This window comes from Terrapene carolina, unplaced genomic scaffold (genome assembly GCF_002925995.2).
Source record: "Terrapene carolina triunguis isolate 2854851 unplaced genomic scaffold, T_m_triunguis-2.0 Scaffold30, whole genome shotgun sequence".
Taxonomy (NCBI): domain Eukaryota; kingdom Metazoa; phylum Chordata; order Testudines; family Emydidae; genus Terrapene; species Terrapene triunguis.
Window position 1 is genome coordinate 5354861 of NW_020664381.1, and position 22351 is coordinate 5377211.

A 22351-nucleotide genomic window follows, 5' to 3' on the forward strand; every position below is an offset into this window, starting at 1 on the left:
TCTCAATAAGCAATTCGTAGTGTCCAAGAGAAACAATTCTCAAGCTGTATTTCATGTGAAATGGAAGTGGGACTGGCAAAGAGATCTTCTGGCTAGTGTTCTTTGAAAATGTTTCACATTGATTTCTGCAATAATATGAAAAAAAACATCTGTTGGACCTGTTAAATCTCCAGTCAGCTGTAGTTCAAGTATTTCTAATTAGTAAAGGTGTTTTATAGTCCAAACCTCTCTTTGGCCCTTAGAATAACCTACTCCTTTCATAGTCATGTGAGCAATTGAATCATTATGCAGAGATGTTCTGAGATTTCAGGAAGTGGTTACTTTTCTGTATTTTTGCTCTACTTCCTCTCCCTTATCTAGCCACAGCCATTAATAAAATACCACATTTCAAATTAAAAAGCGGGGGAGGAGGGGAAGCAGACGAATAGCTCCTTCAGTAGCTGTCTGCCATAACATTTATTCCCAGTAAGCAGCAGAGGGTGCACTTGTACTTATTAGTTCCTACTATACAGTGTCACTATCTTGGTTACAGGAGGACTTGGAAGTCCTTGAATCTTCTTCCTAAATTCAGAAGAAATAATTCTGAATGCCACTTACTCTTTTCTGATTAGTGTGGCACATATTGCCTAAGGCAAAACCACCTTTAATTTAAATGAACTACTCTTTATTTGCATTAAAAGTGAGCTTTTTCAGACTATAAATTATTTACTAGATTTATCTTGTATAGCCAAACAATGGTAACATCATGTGGATCTTTTTTGTCTGTTAAATAATTTCTTTTCCCCAAAACTTAAAATGAAATGAAGAAGGATCATAATACAGTTGAAATATGTTTAAAACAGTTCCCATAGTAAGATTTTTTTAAAGTTAATGTTGACTCATTTGGTGGCATTCAAGTGTACTTTCTACGGATTCCCAGAGGAAAGTTAGTATTCTTTTAAGTGAAACTATTTTAACAGCAGAGTGCAAGCCTAAACCAAACCAGTGTTCTCTAGAGTTCTCAGAAGGTGTAGATTTATTTACTGTAGTTAAATCATAATTAGTTCTCAGGGGATAGTGTATCTTTTAAACTGCTTTATTGCCACCATATTGGTTTTCTAAATAATCAGAAACTGCTGCTGTTATATTGTAGAGTATGAACAAAAATTTGCTGTAAGTAGAAACAAATGTCTGGAATCGCTACTATGGGAGATAGTGACACAAGTTAGAAGAAATAAGTACTTCTCGGAGAAATACTAAAGAAATACAGCCATCTGTGTTTTAAAAAGCACCTTAAATGAACTATGGTCATATCTTTTTTCCAGAATTACAGATGCAGTATTATTTCACTTGGTCATTTTTCAGTTAGCTTCTCTTTTTGGATTTTCCATTGCCCTTTTCACCTAATCATAAATTATAACTGAAAATGAATAAATGATGCTTTTAATTTGATGTAAAATATTAGCCTCTATTTAAATGTTGATGGTAGATTTTCATGAAAAAAGCTGACTGTTCTAGCTGACAATCTTTTTCCTTAATTGGCAGGTTGATGTTCAATTTGCCTCAGGAAATGGATTTAATAGCGATTGCAGTTCGACAAACACAAGGGAAAGGTAAGTAGGTTTTCTTGCAACACTAACAGAAAGAAGATAGTTTATTGCATTTATTCAGTAATGTAGTTAATATAGATCATTTATAGTAGGGCTGTCAAGTGCTTTAAAAAATTAATCATAATTAATCACACTGTTAAATAATAATAATAGAATACCATTTATTTAAATATTTTTGGATGCTTTCTACATTTTCAAATATATTGATTTCAATTACATCACAGAATACAACGTGTACAGTGCTCACCTTATATTTATTTCAGATTAAAAATATTTGCACTGTAAATAATAAAATAGTATTTTTCAATTCACCCAATACAAGTACTGTAGTGCAATCTCTTTATCATGAAAGTTAAACTTACAAATGTAGACTTATGTACAAAAAAAACTGCATTCAAAAATAAAATAATGTAAAACTTTAGAGCCTACAAGTCCACTCAGTCCTACTTCTTATTCAACCAATTGCTCAGACAGACAAGTTTGTTTACATTTGCAAGAGATAATGCTTTCTGCTTCTCGTTCACAATGTCACCTGAAAGTGAGAACAGGCGTTCACATGGCTCTGTTCTAGCCTAGGTCGCAAGATATTTACATGCTAGATGCGCTAAAGATTCATATGTCCCTTCATGCTTCAACCACCATTCCAGAGGACAGGCGTCCATGCTGATGACGGGTTCTGCCCAATAACAATCCAAAGCAGTGCGGACCGACGCATGTTCATTTTCATCCTCTGAGTCAGATGCCACCAGCAGAAGGTTGATTTCTTTTTTGGAGGTTCGGGTTCTGTAGTTTCCGCATCGGAGTATTGCTTTTTTAAGACTTCTGAAAGCATGTGCCACACCTCGTTCCTCTCAAATTTTGGAAGGCACTTCAGATTCTTAAACCTTGGGTTGAGTGCTGTAGCTATCTTTAGAAATCTCACATTGGTACCTTCTTTGCGTTTTGTCAAATCTGCAGCAAAAGTGTTCTTAAAAGGAACTACAAGTGCTGAGTCATCATCCGAGACTACTATAACATGAAATATATGGCCGAAACAGCTAAAACAGAGCCGGAGACATACAATTCTCCCCCAAGAAGTTCAGTCACAAATTTAATTAATGCATTATTTTTTTAACAAGCATCATCAGCATGGAAGCATGTCCTCTGGAATGGTGGCCGAAGTATGAAGGAGCATACAAATATTTAGCATATTTGGCATGCACATACCTTGCAATGCCAGCTACAAAAGTCCCATGCGAATGCCTGTTCTCACTTTCAGGTGACATTGTAAATAAGAACTGGGCAGCATTATCTCCCATAAATGTCAACAAACTTGTTTGTCTTAGCGATTGGCTGAACAAGAAGTAGGACTGAGTGGACTTGTAGGCTCTAAAGTTTTGCATTGTTTTGTTTTTCGAGTGCTTGCTCATGTCCATTCCATATTAGGTGTGTGTGCTCGCCACATGCAGCAGTGCCAGAAGTTTTTCCCTCAGCAGTATCTCTAGGGGACTGGCTCTGGCGCCCTCTAGAGTGGTGGCTGCATGGCGTGGTATAAGGAGCGCCACCAGCTCCCCGCACCCTCAGTTCCTTCTTGCCGCCAGTGACAGTGCTGGAATATCTGCTGTTTCAGCTAGAATTGTTTTGTTCTCCATTTTTGTGAACTTTATAAACCTGTAATATAGTTGTATATAGTTTGTAGTTGAATTAGTTACCCGCAGTAGTAGTTTTTAAAGTCTTTGTTAGTCCCGAATGGGACTCAGCCTGGGGACGGGGCATGCAGCCACCACTCTAGAGGGCGCCAGGCTTTAAGCCCTGCGATCATTGCAAACGGCCTATGCCCATCAGCGATCCACATGATAGTTGCCTAAGGTGCTTGGGCGAAGGGCACATAAGCGACAAGTGTCATCTTTGTAAGTCCTTCAAACCCAGGACGAAAAGGGAGCAGGACAATCGCCTGAAAGGGAAAGGAAAGGGCTGGGGGCAAGCCAAGACCCACGCCAGGCAGCTCAATGCCCCCTTAGAGAAGTCGGGACCCAGCTCAAGTCGAGCATTGCAGGCCATCCCATACCTTGCCTGCGACTCTGGATAGCAGTACAGGCCTCCGTCAGCTTCAGGTGCCATCGGCACCTGAAGCCCTGCAGGCAGCTCAGGAGATCCTGGTGCTTCCGGTACTGCCCACACTGGCTCCGGCAGTACCCCGGTCTCGGGGTAAACCCGCCTTGGGGCCTCCACATACGTCCCCACATCAGCGGCACTGTTTCCCATCACATGGGATGTCCTGCCACCGCTCCCCCGCCCGAAGCCATCATGCCTCAGAGCTAGAGAGGCAGGCTCAGCAGAGCCCTCTTCGGTCCCCAGACCTTGGGAACCAACAGCAGGATTCGAGGCGTACCTCACCAGTAGCCTGGCACAGATCCACCGAGGCATGCGCTCCCTGGCAGGAGACTGACCCCTCACATCGCCAAGAGCTTGTTACAGATCTCAGGACCAATTGGGGGACTAAAGCCACCGATCACCAGCCCATTGTCATCAGTCGTCCAGATGGTGGTCGCCCTATTCGGGAAGATCCTCCCAGCAACCAGTGCGTGATAGCTCCTGGTCCCGCTTGACATCCGGTACCAGTCAAGTAGCGTAAAGCGTAGATTGCCGGGTTTCTGACACTGATCCACCGAACACCGTCAGTCCACAAGGCCCAGACCAAGACCTTCATCTCGCTTGGACAGATCTACCTTAAGGCGCAGTGACCAGCACTGGTCAGATAAGAGCTGCCGCTCCACCCAATCCTGGTCGCCAGGTAGCGACCGTTCCAGCGATAGCTCCAGCATGGAGCAGGGTTCCGTAACTCCAGGGCATCCTACGATACTTGCGCTGTCGCCTACATCATCAGCACCAAAACCTGTCCCAGGGCCCCAAGTGCAGTGTCCGGTGCCATGGTACCCATGGAACCCTTGGGGGTTCACCCAACCTTCCCAGGCTGCCCCATCGGTGTCAGGAGCCTCGGACAGGTCAGCAGCCTCGACATCCCAACCCCCTCCAGTGCCTGAGACTTATGGGGGAAGGACCCCACAGGTCCAGGAGGACCCAGGGGAGCAGCCTGGTGGCCCACCAATGGACGTCGAGGGTCCTGGTACCGGCATCGTCCTTGTTGTCGCCGGATGAGGCTATCATAGAGCCCCCTTACCCAGTTCCTCAGGATGACGCTAAGGCGCACCAGGAACTATTGAAGAGGGTTGCTTCTACCCTGGGGCTTCAGGCCGAGGAATTGGAGGAGCCTTTGGTCTTCGTATTTGATGTCCTCTGCTCCTCAGCACCTGCCAGGGTGGCTTTACCCCTTCATGAAGGGGTATCGAAGATTACCACTGCCCTGTAGCAGACTCCCTCGTCCTTGCCCCTCATCTCTAAAAGGGCCAAGCGCATGTACTTTGTGCCAACCAAGAGGCATGAGTACTTATATTCCCACCTGGCCTCCAATTCCCTGATGGTAGAGGCAATTAACCAGAGGGAGAGGCAGGGTCAACCCGGGGCTACCCCCAAAAACAAAGACTCAAGGAGGCTGGATCTCTTAGCACACAAAGTTTATTTGTCTTCCAGCCTGCAGTTGGGAGTGGCCAATCACCAGGCCCTCCTTGGCTGCTATGATTACAGCATGTGGCAGGCCATGGCCAACTTCGAGGCTTCACTTCCCGAAGGGTCCAGGAAGGAATTCTGGGTGATCCTCGAGGAGAGCACGGCTGTGGCCAGAGCGGCCCTCCAGGCAGCTTCAGACGCAGCGGATTCTGCCACCCGCACCATGGCCTCCGCCATCTCCATGCGGCGAGCTTCCTGGCTGCTCCTGTCGGGCTTTTGCACAGGCTCAGCAGTCGATGCAGGACCTTCCCTTCGATGGCCAGGCCCTGTTGCAGAGCAGACAGCCTGAAAACTCTGGGACTTTATGTCCCAGGCCTGGCACGTAAGCGGTTCAAACCGCAACAGCCTCAGGGACAAGGGAGCCAGCCTCGGTAGGACCTGCCTCACAAGAAGGCCAAGGGCTACAAACGCCAACTGAGCCACCCTCCTCCACCCTCTGCTCAGTCGGGCTCCACCCGAAACAATCAGGGGGCCAAGCACATTTTGAGGATGTGCCTGAGGGCGACCTACCAGACTATATTCCCTGGATCCATCTTCTTCAGTTTTTTCCAACCGCCTTTTCTTTTTCCTCCTTGCGTGGACCGCTGTAACCTCGGACCGCTGGGTCCTGAACACAGGGTTATACCCCCCAGTTTATTTCTACCCCCCACCCAGGCTCCTTCCCCGTCCCTCTTCAGGGACCCGTCTCACGAGAGTCTCCTCACGCAGGAGGTCCAAGGGTTACTGCAGCTGGGTGCGGTGGAGGAGGTTCCTCTCGAATACAGGAACAAGGGGTTCTATTCCTGGTACTTTGTAATCCCAAAGGTCAAGGGCGGTCTACAGCCTGTTCTGGACATGCGAGACCTCAACAAATACCTAAAGAAGCTGAAGTTCTGAATGGTCTCCCTGGCCTCTATCCTCCCGTCCCTGGATCTGGGAGACTGGTATGCCGCCCTTGACTTAAAGGGCACATACTTCCACATAGCGATCTTTCAAGGACACAGACGCTTCCTCCAATTTATGGGGGGACCCGGCCACTACCAATTTACTGTCCTCCCGTCTGGCCTAGCAACAGCACCGAGGGTGTTCACCAAGTGCATGTCGGTGGTGGCAGCTTATCTCAGGTGCCGGGATATCCAGATCTACCCGTACCTCGACGAATGGCTGGTCAAAGGCAGCTCCAGGTCTCAGGTCCAAAAGGATGTTGTGGTGCTGCAAGCCACGACGCTCCCTGGGCCTACTGGTGAACGACAAAAAGTCGACGATAGTTCCAGTGCAAAGGATAGAGTTCATCAGAGCGGAGCTCGACTCGACCTGTGCCAGAGCGTTCCTGCCACTTCAAAGGATCCAGACATTGGCGGACCTCATCGCGGAGTCTCTGCATTCCCCCTGACTGTGGCCAGGGTTTGCCTGTGTCTGCTGGGCCACATGGCAGCTTGCACATACGTTGTCCGCCATGCCAGGCTCCGGATGCGGCCCCTGCAGCAATGGCTGACTGTGGTCTTTTCCCAGTCCAGGGATCACCTGGAAAAGATTGTTACCACCCTCCCCGGTAATACTCACCTCGCTGCGTTGATGGACCGATCGTAAGAAGGTCCTAGAGAGAGTTCCGTTCGACAACCCCCCTGACTCCTTCTAGTTGGTGTTGGACGCCTCGGACCTTGGCTGCGGTGCGCACCTCAGAGATCTCCAGACCCAGGGTATGTGGTCCCCGGAGAAGATGACGCTACACATAAATGTCAAAGAACTCAGAACAGTCCGCTTGGTATGTGGGGTCTCACCTCACCTGTTGGGCAAGGTAGTGAGAGTTCTGACAGACAACACAGCCTCAAAGTTCTACATCAACAGACAAGGAGGAGCGCGCTCGTCGGCTTTCTGTCAGGAGGTGCTCCGTCTCTGGAACTTCTGCATCAACCACGAGATCCACCTGGAGGCTTGTCATCTCCCTGGCATCAAGAACACACTAGCGGATCACCTCAGCAGGGCTGTCTCCTCTCACCATGAGTGGTCACTCCACCAGGAGGTAGCCTACGTGATTTTCCAGAGGTGGGGAACTCCCCAGATGGACCTCTTTGCCACCAGGCAAAACAGAAAATGTCATCGATTTTGGTCTGGGCAAGGACTCCCTTTCCGATGCCTTCCTCCTGTCATGGTCGGGGAGCCTGATGTACACGTTCCCTCCGATTCCACTCATCAGCAAGATCCTGGCAAAGATCAAGAGAGACAGGGCGCAAGTTATCATGATCACCCATGCGTGGCCTTGCCAGCACTGGTTCGGCGTGCTCATGAACCTGACAGCAGCCCCTCCCTGTTCCCTGCCCAACCGACCAGACCTGCTGTCATAGGACCACGGTCGGCTCTTATACCCCAACCTCGCGTCCCTCCACCTCTCGGGGTGGATGCTGCGTGGCTGAACCCGGACGAGCAGATCTGTTCGGAGGAGGTCCAACAGGTCCTCCTGGGAAGTAGGAAGCCCTCAACCAGACTGATTTACCTGGCCAAGTGGACAATTTCCCACTGGGCGTCCGAGCGTGGCGTCTCTCCCTCACATTCTTCCATACAGTCTGTCCTTAGACTACCTGCTTCATTTGAGGAACCAAGGCCTGGCACACTCTTCTATTAGAGTGCATCTCGTGGCCATCTCTGCTTTTCACCTGCTGATCCAGGGCCAGACAGTGTTTTCTCATGACATGACGGTCAGATTCTTGAGAGGTCTCGATAGACTCTTCCTGCAGGTACGGGCCCCTGTCCCGCAGTGGGATCTTAACTTGGTCCTTTCTAGGCTCACGGGCCCACCCTTTGAGCTGCTGGACTGCTGCCCCCTTCCCACCTGTCATGGAAGGTTGCTTTCCCGGTGGCGGTGACATCAGCGAGACGAGTCTCTGAGATTAAAGCCGTGACCTCAGAACCGCCGGACACGGTCTTCTACAAAGACAAGGTTCAGCTGCGGCCCCCACCTGGCCTTCCTGCCGAAGGTGGTGTCCACCTTCCATCTGAACCAGGACATCTTTCTTCTGGTGTTCTGTCCCAAACCACACAAAACCAGTGAGGAGAGGCGTCTTTTTTTTTTTTTAAATTAATGGAGATATCCTATCTCCTAGAACTGGAAGGGACCTTGAAAGGTCATCGAATCCAGCCCCCTGCCTTCACTAGCAGGACCAAGTACTGATTTTGCCCCAGATCCCTAGGTGGCCCCCTCAAGGATTGAACTCACAACCCTGGGTTTAGCAGGCCAATGCTCAAACCACTGAGCTATCCCTACCCCCCAGTCTTCATGTACTGGATGTCCGGAGAGCCTTGGCTTTTACCTGGAATGTACCAAGCCTTTCCGTAAATCAACTCAGCTCTTCATCACTACAGCGGATTGGATGAAGGGCTTTTCGGTGTCCTCGCAAAGAATTTCCAATTGGATCACTGTTACAACCTGGTGGGGGTTCTACCACCACCGATTGTCAGAGCCCACTCAACTAGAGCTCAGATGTCCTTAGCGGTCTTTCTGGCGCACGTCCCTATCCAGGACATCTGTAGAGCCGCAACGTGGTCCTCTGTTCACACGTTCACGGCGCATTATGCCATCACTCAGCAGACCAGAGATGATGCTGGGTTCAGCAGCACTGTGTTGCAATCTACATGTCCGTGAACTCCTACCCACCTCCGATGGTGCTGCTTGGGAGTCACCTAGTATGGAATGGACATGAGCAAGCACTCGAAGAAGAAAAGACAGTTTCCTGTTCCGTAACTGATGTTCTTCGAGATGTGTTGCTCATGTCCATTCCACGACCCGCCCTCCTTCCCCACTGTTGTAGTTTACAGCAAAAAGGAACTGAAGGTGGGGGGAACCAGCGCCACCCCTTATACCGCGCCATGCAGGCGCCACTCCAGAGGGCACCAGAGCCGGTCCCCTATGGATCCTGCTGAGGGAAAAACTTCCGACACCGGTGCATGTGGCGAGCACACATACCTAATATGGAATGGACATGAGCAACACATCTTGAAGAACACCAGTTACGGAACAGGTAACTGTCTTTTTTTTTGTGTGTGTGTGTGTGTGTGTGTGTGCAGTTATGTAACAACAAAAAATCTACATTTGTAAGTTGCACTTTCATGATAAAGAGATTGCACTACAGTACTTTGAGGTGAACTGAAAAATACTGTTTCTATTGTTTATCATTTTTACAGTGCAAATATTTGTAATCAAAAATAATACAAAGTGAGCAGTGTGCACTTTGTATTATGTGTTGTAATTGAAATCAATATATTTGAAAATGTAGAAAAACATCCAAAAATATTTAATAAATTTCAATTGGTATTCTATTGTTTAACAGTGCGAGTAAAACTACAATTAATCACAATAAATTTTTTAAATCATGGTTAATTTTTTTGAGTTAATCGTGTGAGTTAACTGCGATTAATCAACAGCTCTAATTTATAGACACAGTAAAAATATTTTTGGAGAGCTCAGGGGGTTGATAATCGGGCAGCAGTTTTTTCTCCTTTTACTCTTACTAATCTGAATCCAGCCCAACTTAGAAATGACCAAAAGTAGTTATCTCATGGATGTTTAGTGGCTTACATAGAATGAATTGGTGGCATTGTTTTAATTCCTACTGAAAAGTATTCCATATCACACAAACTGCCATCACCACAGTTGGCACTGAATCAAATCAGAACCAAAACTCCGATTGACTTCATTGCAGCAGGACTGGGCCTTGAATTGGCATGGAGCAGTGGTTCTCAACCTGCGGCCCACAGGTCACTTGCAGACCAATCAGCACACAGCTGTGGCTCATGTGACATCCTCAGGGTCATACAGGGAGCATGTACATTGTGTGCGTGTGACCCATATAACACACAGAATGCTACAAATGCGGCCCTCAATGGTAAATAGGTTGAGAACTACGAGCATGGAGTCTGTTCTGTGGATAGACAGAAGGCTTCAATCTCCAGGAACATTTCACAAGTACTTTTTTATTTAAAAACAAACGTAAATAGTTCATAAAAACATATGATCTACAAGATACCAAGGAATTGTGGGCAACATATTGTGTGCAACACTTTTGATTTCTTTATGAGGTTTCTATAAACATGATTACCTGAACACACATTAACAAAACCAATACTTTAAAATAGCTATAAAATTGAATGTAGTTTTTCTTTGAAATAAGCTGGAACAGTTTTAGAGCCCTCCTTGTAGATTTTTTTTCAAGAGAGTGCTATTTTTGAATAAACTAATTCTTATGCTGCTGCTTTCTACATTAACTAGTATGAACTTTGTAAAAACAAAACAAAAAACCCTCACAATTTCTCTGTCTTACATGTTTGTTTATTCAGTGTTGCGGATTTTTTTCAGGTCGTGGTGGAAATGTCTGGCTCAGTCCTGTGGGATGTGCTCTATCAACATTACATGTTTCCATTCCTTTGTGTTCCCAGCTGGGACAGAGAATTCCTTTTATTCAGCACCTGGTGTCCCTGGCTGTGGTGGAATCCGTTAGATCAGTACCTGGATATCAGGTATCTAATTTTAATTCATTTTAATATTCCTATTATTTTCACATTTCATTGAGTTCAGTCTTTAACCTGACCTTCATAACTAGGTTGTGTCATTGAAGCCATAGATCAGTGATACTCGGACTGAGGCTCACAAGCCGCAAGTGACTCTTTAATGTGTCTACTATGGCTCTTTGCAGCACATGATATTAAAACACTGCGTGATTTAATTATTAACCAATCGGGATGCTTTTGCTATATTATTAACCAAAAATAATAATACTTGGTCCGTCATTTTTCTGTGAGAATTTATATATATATATATGTATATAAAAAATAAAATGTTAAAAACTAAATATTTCCTGTCATACCATTTAAATATGAATACATAGTACCATAGTAAATGAAACAATAAATTCACACTACTGTGCCTCTTTTGGGTAATGTTGATCCCTAAGTTGTCTCCTGAACTGCTGCGGTCTGAGTATCCCTGCCAATGAGTTTAGCTCTTCAGTAATACTGGATTGTATAATTGCTGTGTGATTAAAAGAATGGATGGATTTAGCCTTCCGATTTATTTGTATGTGTTTTTAATAGATGTGGTGCTTGCAAAGTGAGTGCCTGCTATCAGGGCCGGCTCTACTGTCTTTGCCTCCCCAAGCAGTGCGCTGAATTGCCGCCGCGGACAGCAGGGGCAGTCCGTGCGCCGTTAGGGTGGCATGCGCGTTTCCGCCGTGGCGGCAATTCGGCGGCAGCTTCTCAGACGGCGGGGGCAGTCCGTGCGCCGTTAGGGCGGCATGCGCGTTTCCGCCGCGGCGGCAATTCGACGGCAGCTTCTCGGACGGCAATTTGACGCGCTGCTTGGGGGCAAAAACACATGGACTGCCGCCCCTTGCAGATTGCCGCCCCAAGCACCTGCTTGGAAGGCTGGTGCCTGGAGCCGGCCCTGCCTGCTATTGATTAGATTGAGTCTAGCAAACTCATTTCACTTATAATCTAATGAGCATTTGAGCTTCAGATTCCAACAGTGAAGATGGATTTACCCTTTACTTTGTCTAAATGTTGGATTCATTTGTTTTGGTTATGAAAGTGTTGAGGAAAAGTGAGAAGAAAAACGGAATGAAACTGATAAATGCTTTTTTTGTTGGTGCATTTCAGAGGCCACTTGTCCCCTTCTAAAGGATTTTTTCCAACTCTTTTTGAAGGTTGAAAACTGATTTTTAAAGAAAAAGTTAAGAGTATTGCTTAGAGTAAAAAGGAATCAAATGTCCTGTCATCAGTGTTCAAATGAAGAACCAATCTTCTTCATCACCTCATATATCTCTTTTTTTAATGTTACCATATTCTAATATTTGCTAACTATAAAACTTTGGTATTTTACAGAAGTAGTTAACTAAAGCACGTGTTTCCTATATTACTCAAAATGAATGTCTTATACACATTTACACATGAACTTTATTATAGTGGCACCCAGTAGCTTTGCTGTAGTTTAGGGTCTGTCAGCCCTTCTATTAAAACCTCCTAACTTCAGCACTTCATAACTTGACTGTAAAAATTGCTCCAGACTGAAATTTGCAATACAAAACCTTTGGCTGGGGAGGTCAATATTGAAAATAAAAGGGGGAGAAGGGTTACTTTTTTAAAGTATGAGTCGAAAAGCAAAAATAGACATAGTTTAAGAATCTTCTTGCTTTTGCGCTTCTCTTCATACTGTGGCATATATAGCGGCTACTTTTCAATTAATTATTTTTTTAAAAAAATTAGTCCATTCAGGAGTAGCAACTTGATTGACATAATAGATGATGATATTAACACAGAAGGAATAATTGTGTCAATAACACACACAGTTGAGTCTACCGGTTATACATTTATATTTTTAGAATAGCTTGTTCTGACCATAAAGAAGTTGAGTTTATCTTGAAAGAAACACACTCCACCCCCTAAGAATGAATTAACTACATAATTGGAGGTATTAAATTCCATCATGTCAGTGATCACTAAATTAAGAGGAATCACTAAATATGCTTTAACAGTTTGTCATCATCCTGAACTCAGTGGAAGAAAGGATTTCTGTACTCCGTTTGAGACTTTTTTAAAGAAAGGAAATTAAACACAGACAATAGATTAAAACAATGTTAAGAGTCTGACTCAAATTCATGAAAGCAAGGAAATTCAAAGTTAAATCTGAAACTCTATTCTTAAATTGCCCCATTGGACGTAGGGTAATGCAAGGCTCTCCACATGGTGGATGAACATATATGCCATATGAGCTTCAGTAGCTAGGAACAATGGGCTAAGTTATGGATGAGGTTTCAATCTTAGCTTTACATTTCCATACCTTTTTGCATAAGTCAGACCTTTATTATTACTTTAACATACTTTTAATGTTGTTTTATTATGCTCAAATTCCATTCCAGAATTTTCATACAAAAGTATCAAATGTACGTGTCTCAGTTGATCAGTCAGTCATTTTTAGGGCTGTGTCTTTAGTGTTCACAGTTCTAAATGGCCAGCAGTTCAAGCTACTGTCCACAGTTCTGGATTCTCAGTGGGAAAATCTGACAATTCAATTCAGAGTTTCATTTGCAGATGACAGTGCTCTGAATACAAACAAACCTTATGTACTAGATATTTTCTACTGTCCCTGACTCAGAACAGTATTTAGGAGCCAGTACATAACTTACAAATAAAAATAACGTGTGTCACCACTACATGTAACCTGCTAAATCAGTGCAAAATAATGCATTGTATTTTATATTTTGACAGTAAATCCTTTGGAAACAATGGTAGTTATGCAGCAGCTCATCTTGCCTCATTATATTACAATAAAAAACTCATGTCACCACTATAGTTCATCTTGAAAACTAGTACTATTGTAGAAATATCTGCTGTTCTCCATATCCAGCAGTTAGTTCCTTAGCAGTACAAATGTCTGTGGTCTATTGGCTTGTCTACATGGGAAGTTAGTGCAGAACAGGCTGGGGTGTGAATTTAAAGCACAATTGCTATGTTGCCCTAGCTCACCACATGGCACTCTTATTCTGGACTAAGAGTGCCTTTGTGTGGTTAAATTTAATGTACTTTAAAGTGGAGTTAGTGTGAAATAGCAATTGCGCTTTAAATTCACACCCTAACTTATTCCACACTAACTTCCTCATGTAGACAAGCTAGCAATGTGTATTTTTCGAACTCCTGAGTCTGTTACAGTTCAGAGAGTAATGACCTGCACAGGATGCCTTGAGAAGATCTGTTAATCCTGACATACTGAATGGCTTAGCTGTGGCATGCTTTGAAAACTGTATGTCCCAAGAATCTTCTGTAAATCTGCACTGAAATGTGGATAGTCAAGTGCTTGTGGTAATGAATATGAACTATGTTTTCTTACAATTCCTTATGATACCAGAATAAGTTAGCATTTCCTGTACAGATATGCAGAGACATCTGTGTAATGGACTCCTCCCTGGCCTTTAAATCTGTCAGGAAAGTAGACATAGACCCAGGTGCAGTTTTCACACATCCTGTAAAAGGATTTCATAATCTACAAAAGGAGAGGGTGTAACCAGATTCTTGTAGTCATGGAGCACCTCCCATGATTTGCCTCTTGGGATCCAGTCATATGCAGTTTTTTAAGCTCCAGGAAGCACATTTGCTTTCTTTTTACATTTAAGTAGCTGGTGCAAAGTTTAATTCAGTTCTGGGGCTTTAACAAAAACTTCTTTATTGCAATGGAATGGTGTCATATGATGCAGTTTGTGTTTCCAATACCATGGTATAGATTGAACATAGCTGCATAAAATGTGAATATTTTTAGGACTGTTTACATAGTTAATTGTGAACTGGAATTTTCTCCTGACTGCTAAATTTCATTCCTGATCTTCAAGATGTCATTGCCTCCTTGTCTGACTTCTGCAAGAACCTTGGGATATATTTGTTCTGTTCATTGTGGGCAGTTCTAGGCGTGTTTAGCAAAGTTGATTGTCTTTCTTTAATAGATCATTTCTATCCTGAAACAGATTTTTATGGTGAATAAAGAAATTCAACAAAGTTATTCGTAGACTAATAGATCGAAAGGCTAGAAAGGACCATTGTGATCATGTTGTCTGACCTATATAACACAAGCCAAGGAATTTCCCCAAAATAATTCCTTTTGAACTTTAGTTTCTTTGCTTAAAAAATCCAATCTTGATTTCAAAATTGCCAGTTATAGACAATCCCCGTAACTCTTGGTAAATTGTTCCAATGGTTAATTACCTATTGTCTGTGATTTTGAGATTTTTAGGGAAGACCTCTGCCAAGTCACTTTGAAGTCCCTATTTTTGATTATGTATAGTTCCTGTAAGCCATTAGTATCTACTGTATAGCTTATTACTAAATAAACTACTCTCAATTGTTTGTGATTGCTGCCAACCTTCATAATAAACCGCCACGAAACTTGCAGATTCCCCTACAGATATTTACTTTCTTTGGGGTTGAGGAGTAAGCCTCAAGAATGGGAAAGAGTTTTTCAAGGTGAAAATACCAACTTTCTCATTGATATTTGGATTTTTGGCAGTCATGAGTTTCCATCTTAATGTTGTTATACTTACCAGAGTTCCTCAAATGTGTGCTTAGTTATAAAAACTCAAATTCAAAATATAGTTGTGTGTCTGACTCATTGTTCTGTAAACCATTTTGATCTACTTTAATTAAGAAAGAACTAAATTATCATGTTCCAAGGTAGCAGAGAGGGATGGCATTTGCAGAAATACTGAGTGATGGCAGTGTCTTTATAAAAGAACAGCATAATATGGTTATATACATATACATTTATTTCTTTAGGATATTGACCTGCGAGTGAAGTGGCCAAATGATATTTACTACAGTGACCTCATGAAGCTTGGTGGGGTTCTGGTAAATTCTACACTTATGGGAGACACATTTCACATACTTATTGGTAAGTGTCTAAATTATTTTCAGGCTTGTCAGGCCATTTTTTCTAAAGCTATTTAATTATTCTTAATGTCCTATACGAGTTCAAACTACGAGAACAAGAGCAAATGAGAAGTGGGTATGCTGGTATGCAAACCATGATATTCACAAAACACAAAAAATAGATGTCTTCTGTGATCTATAACATTCCATATGGCTGGCCGGGAGAAGCTAAACACAAGCATCAGGACTGATATAGAAGATTTTGAAGAATTAAAAATAACAGGATGAAAGTTTTTTTTCACATTGAATCACAAAGGTAGGGTACCATGGAGAAACGTTTACTATATGTTTAATGTTTTTTCCTATCTAATAAGTACACTGTGTCTTTTCCCTTCTCCATGAAGTGAGGAGTAGAATAGATCTGTCATGTGCTCAGGAGCAAACTCTGTGCTCTGTAGGGAGTTCCAGAATGTCCTGCCTCCTCAAAGCAATTCTTTATCTTTTGATAAGTCTAAAAACTGGATTTGTCAAGGATCTTCTATGTAGAAGGTTAAGACAAGGAGATGATTATTATTGTTTAGTATTGGTACATAGCACAACATATGTGCACAGTATTTTACAGAGCGAATGAAGACATGGTTCCTACCCAGATGGCTTAAAGATCTAAACAAGTTACACAGTTTAAGTCAAAAACAACGAGGAGTCCTTGTGGCATAATTTATTTGGGCATAAGCTTTCGTGGGCTATAACCCACTTCATGCATCTGATGAAGTAGGTTATAGCCCACGAAAGCTTATGCCCAAATAAATGTGTTAGTCTCTAAGGTGCCACAAGGACTCCTCGTTGTTTTTGCTGATACAGACTAACATGGCTACCCCTCTGAAACCGTTTAAGTCAGTCATTCCTTTTCTCTTCAACTTAGTTGCAGCCATTGAATCTTCTGTTGAACTCATACCTTTGAAAGGCAATTTTCTTTTTTAATGAACTTAAGAGAATGGAAGGTGCTATGAAACAGTTATGAAGCCTTCTGTCTTTTAGAGCATTTGGTCCTTCCATATGTTTTTTTCTGAGCCATTCTAACCCAAGGGTAATACCTACAAAAGAATTTATCGTCTAAAGACAAGAAGGTAAAACCCATCTTAAAAATAAATAAATAAAAATCACCTTTTTTGTAGCAGTTACTTCTCTTGACTCATTACATTTCAGCGTTGGACATGGAGCTGCTAAATAAATGCACCAAAAAATTCCGATTCAAATTGGAACTTATTCATTCCATCCTCTCAATCATCTCCAGTGGAGACTTCATGACAAAAGTAGGTCTGGAAAGAGGGTACACATTAGAGCCTCAGTTTTATGAACTAATTGGCGATTAAGGAGTTCAACAAATCCAAAAATTCATAAAATTGGAAATCTGAAAATGACAGTAAGTTCCGTTCATAGGTTAATTTATCAGTTGTCAGTGTACGTAACGAATGGTGGCAAATGGATGGTAATGTGCCCGATTTGTCTTGGAGAGAACTGCTTCTCTTCCTTGCCACAGAATCTCTCATTTTTTTCAGATCTACACAGCCACTTGAATGTTGGCTGAAGGCATGTTCAATGGCAAAAAAATTGTTAATATAACCAATTGTTCATAAGGTCAGTGTTCATAAAATCAGAGTTCTGTTGTATTTTCATTTACTAATCAGACCCTCTAAATTGGAAGTTCCTGAGATTTCTGTACTAGTGTCTGCACTACCAATAGAAGGTTCTTTTCTGTCTGACTACCCCTCTCCCTCCTTTTCTCCAAGGAATATGTGATCTGGTAACAGTATTGAGTGTATTGGTGACAGCATTTAGAGTACAGAGTAATCTACCCATTCTTGGATTAGTAGCATGGTCAAATTCCTACAACTCAATGTGCAAAATGTGCCATCCGTTTTCTACAGACACATGGCTTCATTGTAAACCAAGTTGAGTGATGTAATTCCAATTAAACTTATTCAATATGTTGGGGGTGGTAATAAATACCAAGAGCCAACAAAGTCTGTATATCAGGACAAAGTATCAGAGGGGTAGCCGTGTTAGTCTGTATCCAAAAAAACAATGAGGAGTCCGGTGGCACCTTAAAGACTAACATTTATTTGGGCATAAGCTTTTGTGGTTAAAAAGAACCCAATTCTTCAGATGCATGGAGTGAAAATTACAGATACAGGCATAAATATATATTGGCACATGAAGAGAAGGGAGTTACCTTACGAAACACAGCTACTCCTCTAATAATCTAAACCTTCTAACCCTAGTTATGGGTGGAGAGGTAGGGAGGGAGGGCTCTTTCTCCTGTTTTCTGAAAGTCCCATTGAGAACCTAGCCCAAAAACCTTTTGGCTGAAACTATTCCACAAATTCGTGTCAAATTCACAGGCAGTCTTGGAACCACTAAAACTGCATTTTTCAGCTAATAAAACAACTGATACTTTGATACTAGGGTTAGAAGGATTAGATTATAAGAGAGGTAGCCGTGTTTTGTAAGGTAACTCCCTTCTCTTCATGTATCTGTAATTTTCACTCCATGCATCTGAAGAAGTGGGTTTTTTACCCATGAAAGTTTATGCCCAAATAACTCTGTTAACCTTTAAGGTGCCACTGGACTCCTCGTTGTTTTTTGTATCAGGACAAAGATCCTCTCTGCCAGGATAGCCAGCTGAATTTAAGTGTCCGTCTCAGAAGCATAAAAGGCCAAAGACAAACTCTTTAACTAACTGGCATTACCAGGTTTTCTAACCATGACTGGTCACTCATTTCATATATCCTATGAAGAGATTTCTAAGGCTTCAGTCTGATCCTCTGCTCACATGTTTGTCAGGCTCTGCAAGATAGGTGATGTCTTGAAACTGATAGTACATTAGTAGCTAGGGTCTGTATTCATATGTACTATGTTTGAGTGCAAATAGCTGTGTTTGAATTGTTTACTTCTTAGCATATTGTGTTAATTTTTCTCATTTTCTTGTTAGATAATCCACTTCTCCCTACTTCCAGTTGTATTGATATATTTTGCTGGATATTACTGTAGATCTTTCTTTTGTGAGCATATTCTAGTTATTTAAAAAGAAAAAAAGTAATTTAGTTCGTGAAGAGAACCTTCTCTCTCCAGGTAATTCTGAGAGAATTAATTCCATGTTTTCATGATCTCATCAAGTTTATAAAATAATGTAACCTACTGCTTCATACGGAAGAAGCCAGTTTACTCTTGAGCCTGAGTGACAAGTCTGGCCTAACTGCACAGGGAAAGGAAAATCCACATTATATTGGGGGAAGGAGAGAACAAATAGTTAATACAAGATTTTCTTACATCTCTCAAAGCCTGTTTGAGGAGGCTGCAAGAAAGGTCCCCAAGAGCCATATAATAAGAATGGCTTTTTGCCAACATTATCCTAGCTGGAGAGATCTCAGTGAGAAACTTGAGGCTTCAAAAGGATATTATGGCAAGACAGCTTAAACTATCTGGAGTCTAACCCTGAAAGTCTGACTCTTCAGGGCTTTTCCCAGGAAGCCAATTGCTGACTTATGAGCTGAGGAAAAAAAGGCTTATTTTTCAGAATGTGAAATCAGTTAACTGTAGTAAATAGAAGAGACTCTTAGTCACGTTCTAGGCTGCTAGATTCATAGTGTGGTTAATCGTCTGCTTTCAGATAGTTTGGTAGCTGGCTGTCAATACCACAATTTAAGGGATTTTCAGTTTTTTATTGGCAATCTAGACAGCACAGCTAGCACTTTCCTTATTCCTAAATCTTCACTTTAGTCACAAGTTAGGAGTTTGGTAGGATGGCATTTTCTTGATGGGACTGTATTGGGGCTATTTGAACTGGCATTTATTGGCAGAAAGGAGTTTAAGGGAGGATGTGGACATAAATGTTAACTAGGCTCTGAGTGTAATTAGCTGCATACATGCATTTGGGAATGCAAGAGATTGATGAAAAACGGTACAATGGTGGGAAAATCCTTTAAGAAAACCTTTAGAAAGCTTTGCACCAAATGATTGAAGAAAGTGCAAATGCATTTGTTATATGATAAGAAACAGTCAACATTTCCTACTGTGCACTCTTGATTTTTCTTCCTCAGGCTGTGGATTTAATGTGAATAATAGCAATCCCACCATATGCATCAATGATCTCATCATGGAGTACAATAAGAAAAATATGACAAAACTAAGGTCCTTAACAGTAGACTACCTGATTGCTAGGAGTGTAACTGTGCTGGAAAGACTGATAGACATATTTCAGGAAAAAGGACCTGATGGAGTTCTTCCCTTATATTATAAATACTGGATACATGCGTAAGTATAGCTGTCTCTTCTATTCATCTTTTCCTAAACTTTCCCTTTAGAGAATTAGGAATAACTCATAGATGTCTTGCCTTGCACTGTGAATGTTCCACTAGATTGCCTTTTCAAACAGTAATGACTTACTTGGGTTTTACGTAAGAGCATATTTTCAGTATTTATACTGGTGTTAGAATAGCATAGATCAAAATTTTAATGTATTGGCATTTATTACAAAACTTTGCTAGGGATCTTGCATGTACCATCTCATGAAACAATGAGAATATTTAGGGTTTTATAGCTATTTGGTTTTCTTAAAAATTGTGCTGTACTAATTTATCAAAAATTATGTTGTAAAAATAGTGTGAATTAACCATGCATTCTGCAAAAGGGGTCTAAGGAGAAAATAAAGGAGCTCTACTGAAGGTCATTATTTCTCTAAAGATTCAGAGAAATGAGGAATAACACTGTCTTTAATAGAAGACTCAATGCTCTCCCTATAGTATTTATCATGATTGCTGTTTGTTAGTCATCCTTGTTGAATTGTTGTTAAAATCCACAACCAGCTCTGGTGAATTTCAACCATTGTTTTGTTTTCATTTCGTTTCAGAGGAGGGAAAAGTTCACATGTAATAATATAATGGGTTATTTTTGTGACGTGTTCCAAGTTTATTTTTAAATAATTAACTGGTGCTCCCTTTTCTTTTCTTTTCCTTTCTTTTCTTTTTTTTTTATAGTGGTAGGCACGTCCATCTCTGGAGTGAAGAGGGCCCATTAGCATGGATAGTTGGAATAGATGATTGTGGATTCCTTCAAGTTCATGAGGAAGGCAAAGGTGTAGAGTCTGTGCACCCAGATGGCAACTCATTTGACATGCTGAAAAACCTTATTATCTCAAAGCAGCAGTAGACCTTAGAGTTGTTGAAAAAGCTGCTCTAAGAAGATTGTTCAGTATTCAGCACCTAGCAGCTGATCTTGGCTATACACAATATATCAAACTGGAATGATTTGGAGGTGAAGTGTAAAAGCTACATATTGCGTTTTACATTATTGTTTCATTTCTGCTGTGTTTTCTAGCCAGTGGCCCTAAGGACCAGTTAGTATTTTCTATGCGTTTTTCATGTTGTATATTTTTAAGCATAGAGGTGAGAGGTAGCTTATGATTGGTAAAAAATGGATTTCTCCTAATCTTTAGTTTCTTCTTTCTTAACATGGATAGCTTAGTTGAAAGTTGCTACAAAAGTTAGTGTTATCCCATTACTGGAGACCCGTAATCTTTCGCTAATTGCTAAAAAAATTCACTAATGGTATTGTTTGTTATAAGCATTTACAGTAGGGAAGTATTTGCAAAGGAAGATGTTAAGCTCATCATTAATTCAATATATTTAAGAAACTAAAAAGACTGCATATATTTGTTTTAAAAAAAATGTGTTTGAATAATGCGTCTGTTGTGGTTTTGCTTTGGATATAAGCAGTAAAATGTTTAAATTACTTACTATGAAATTTTAAAGAAATGAGTTCTGCTTATGTCAGCTGTGGAGGGGACATGTGAAAGAACTCACCACACACCCATAAGGGAAAGTGGGAAGAATTCTGCAAGTTTATTAAGTTAACTGTATACTCACTGTATACTTAGATTATAGTCCCTCCCACCCTTTAGAAATAATGAGCAACTTTGCTGATTTGGCTCTGCTCCCTATATCCTTTCATCATTCTGTAACTGGATCTCTGGCCTGTAGGCCCTTTGCACCTCTCTTGTGGTGGCCTTATGCTTGGACATCCCTACCAGCAGTGCCTGCGAACTGGGTTAATTTATAACCCCCAAGATATAGATATTTTCTGCTTTTCTTAGCCTGTTAACTAGCTCTGATTCTTAGTAAATCACTCCATGCTTCCTTGTATCATGGTCTTTCTTTCAAGAGCTCTTAACCCTCCACAAGAATTGCCCACCACATATGCAATTAGTGAATCACTTAGTTGTCATCCCCTATGCTATTGGCCATCAATACTCAGTCCAAGAATTGATATCAGTGTTGACTGTACTTCACTCAATCCCTGAGAGGTGAACCCCATCCAAATGATGAAATAATAGAAGGAACCTTGTTCTTAAGGTCTCCTCTGCTAGCAACTATTCCAGTGAGAAAAGCACAATGAGGGGGCCTCTGTTCCAACCATCTCTCTAAAATCTCTTTTATTGTACTTTCATACTATTTCCCAAAGCAAGCCTCCTATTGTGGTGTTAATAATTGAACCCAAGGGATTTAAGGATTGTTTACTTGAAAGTGCCCTGCAGTCCAGCTCCAACCTTACCTAATTGCTGTAGAGGTTGGGTCAGATACAGTAGATAAGACAGTATGTGACTGGAGGGCATAGGCGAGAAGCTGAACTTGAGCTCCCAACTGCACGTATATGCTTTCAGGTTCTTCTCCTGGACCAGTCAAATTTTCATTTACAGCCTGGTCACCTGAGCAATGGACCTC

At 41.9% G+C, this 22351-nt stretch overlaps 1 protein-coding gene across 1 annotated transcript in view; it reads left to right on the plus strand.

Moving 5' to 3' along the window:
* HLCS (holocarboxylase synthetase) overlaps positions 1–21938 on the plus strand; it is a 229185-nt gene extending 207247 nt beyond the window's left edge. The window contains exons 7-11 of the mRNA XM_026651261.1: positions 1525–1592; positions 10525–10685; positions 15480–15594; positions 19673–19886; positions 20609–21938. Of these exons, the coding sequence (XP_026507046.1) occupies positions 1525–1592; positions 10525–10685; positions 15480–15594; positions 19673–19886; positions 20609–20780 (730 nt within the window). The 3' untranslated portion in view covers positions 20781–21938. The remainder of the gene's footprint in view (positions 1–1524; positions 1593–10524; positions 10686–15479; positions 15595–19672; positions 19887–20608) is intronic.
* The last annotated feature ends 413 nt before the right edge of the window (positions 21939–22351 follow it).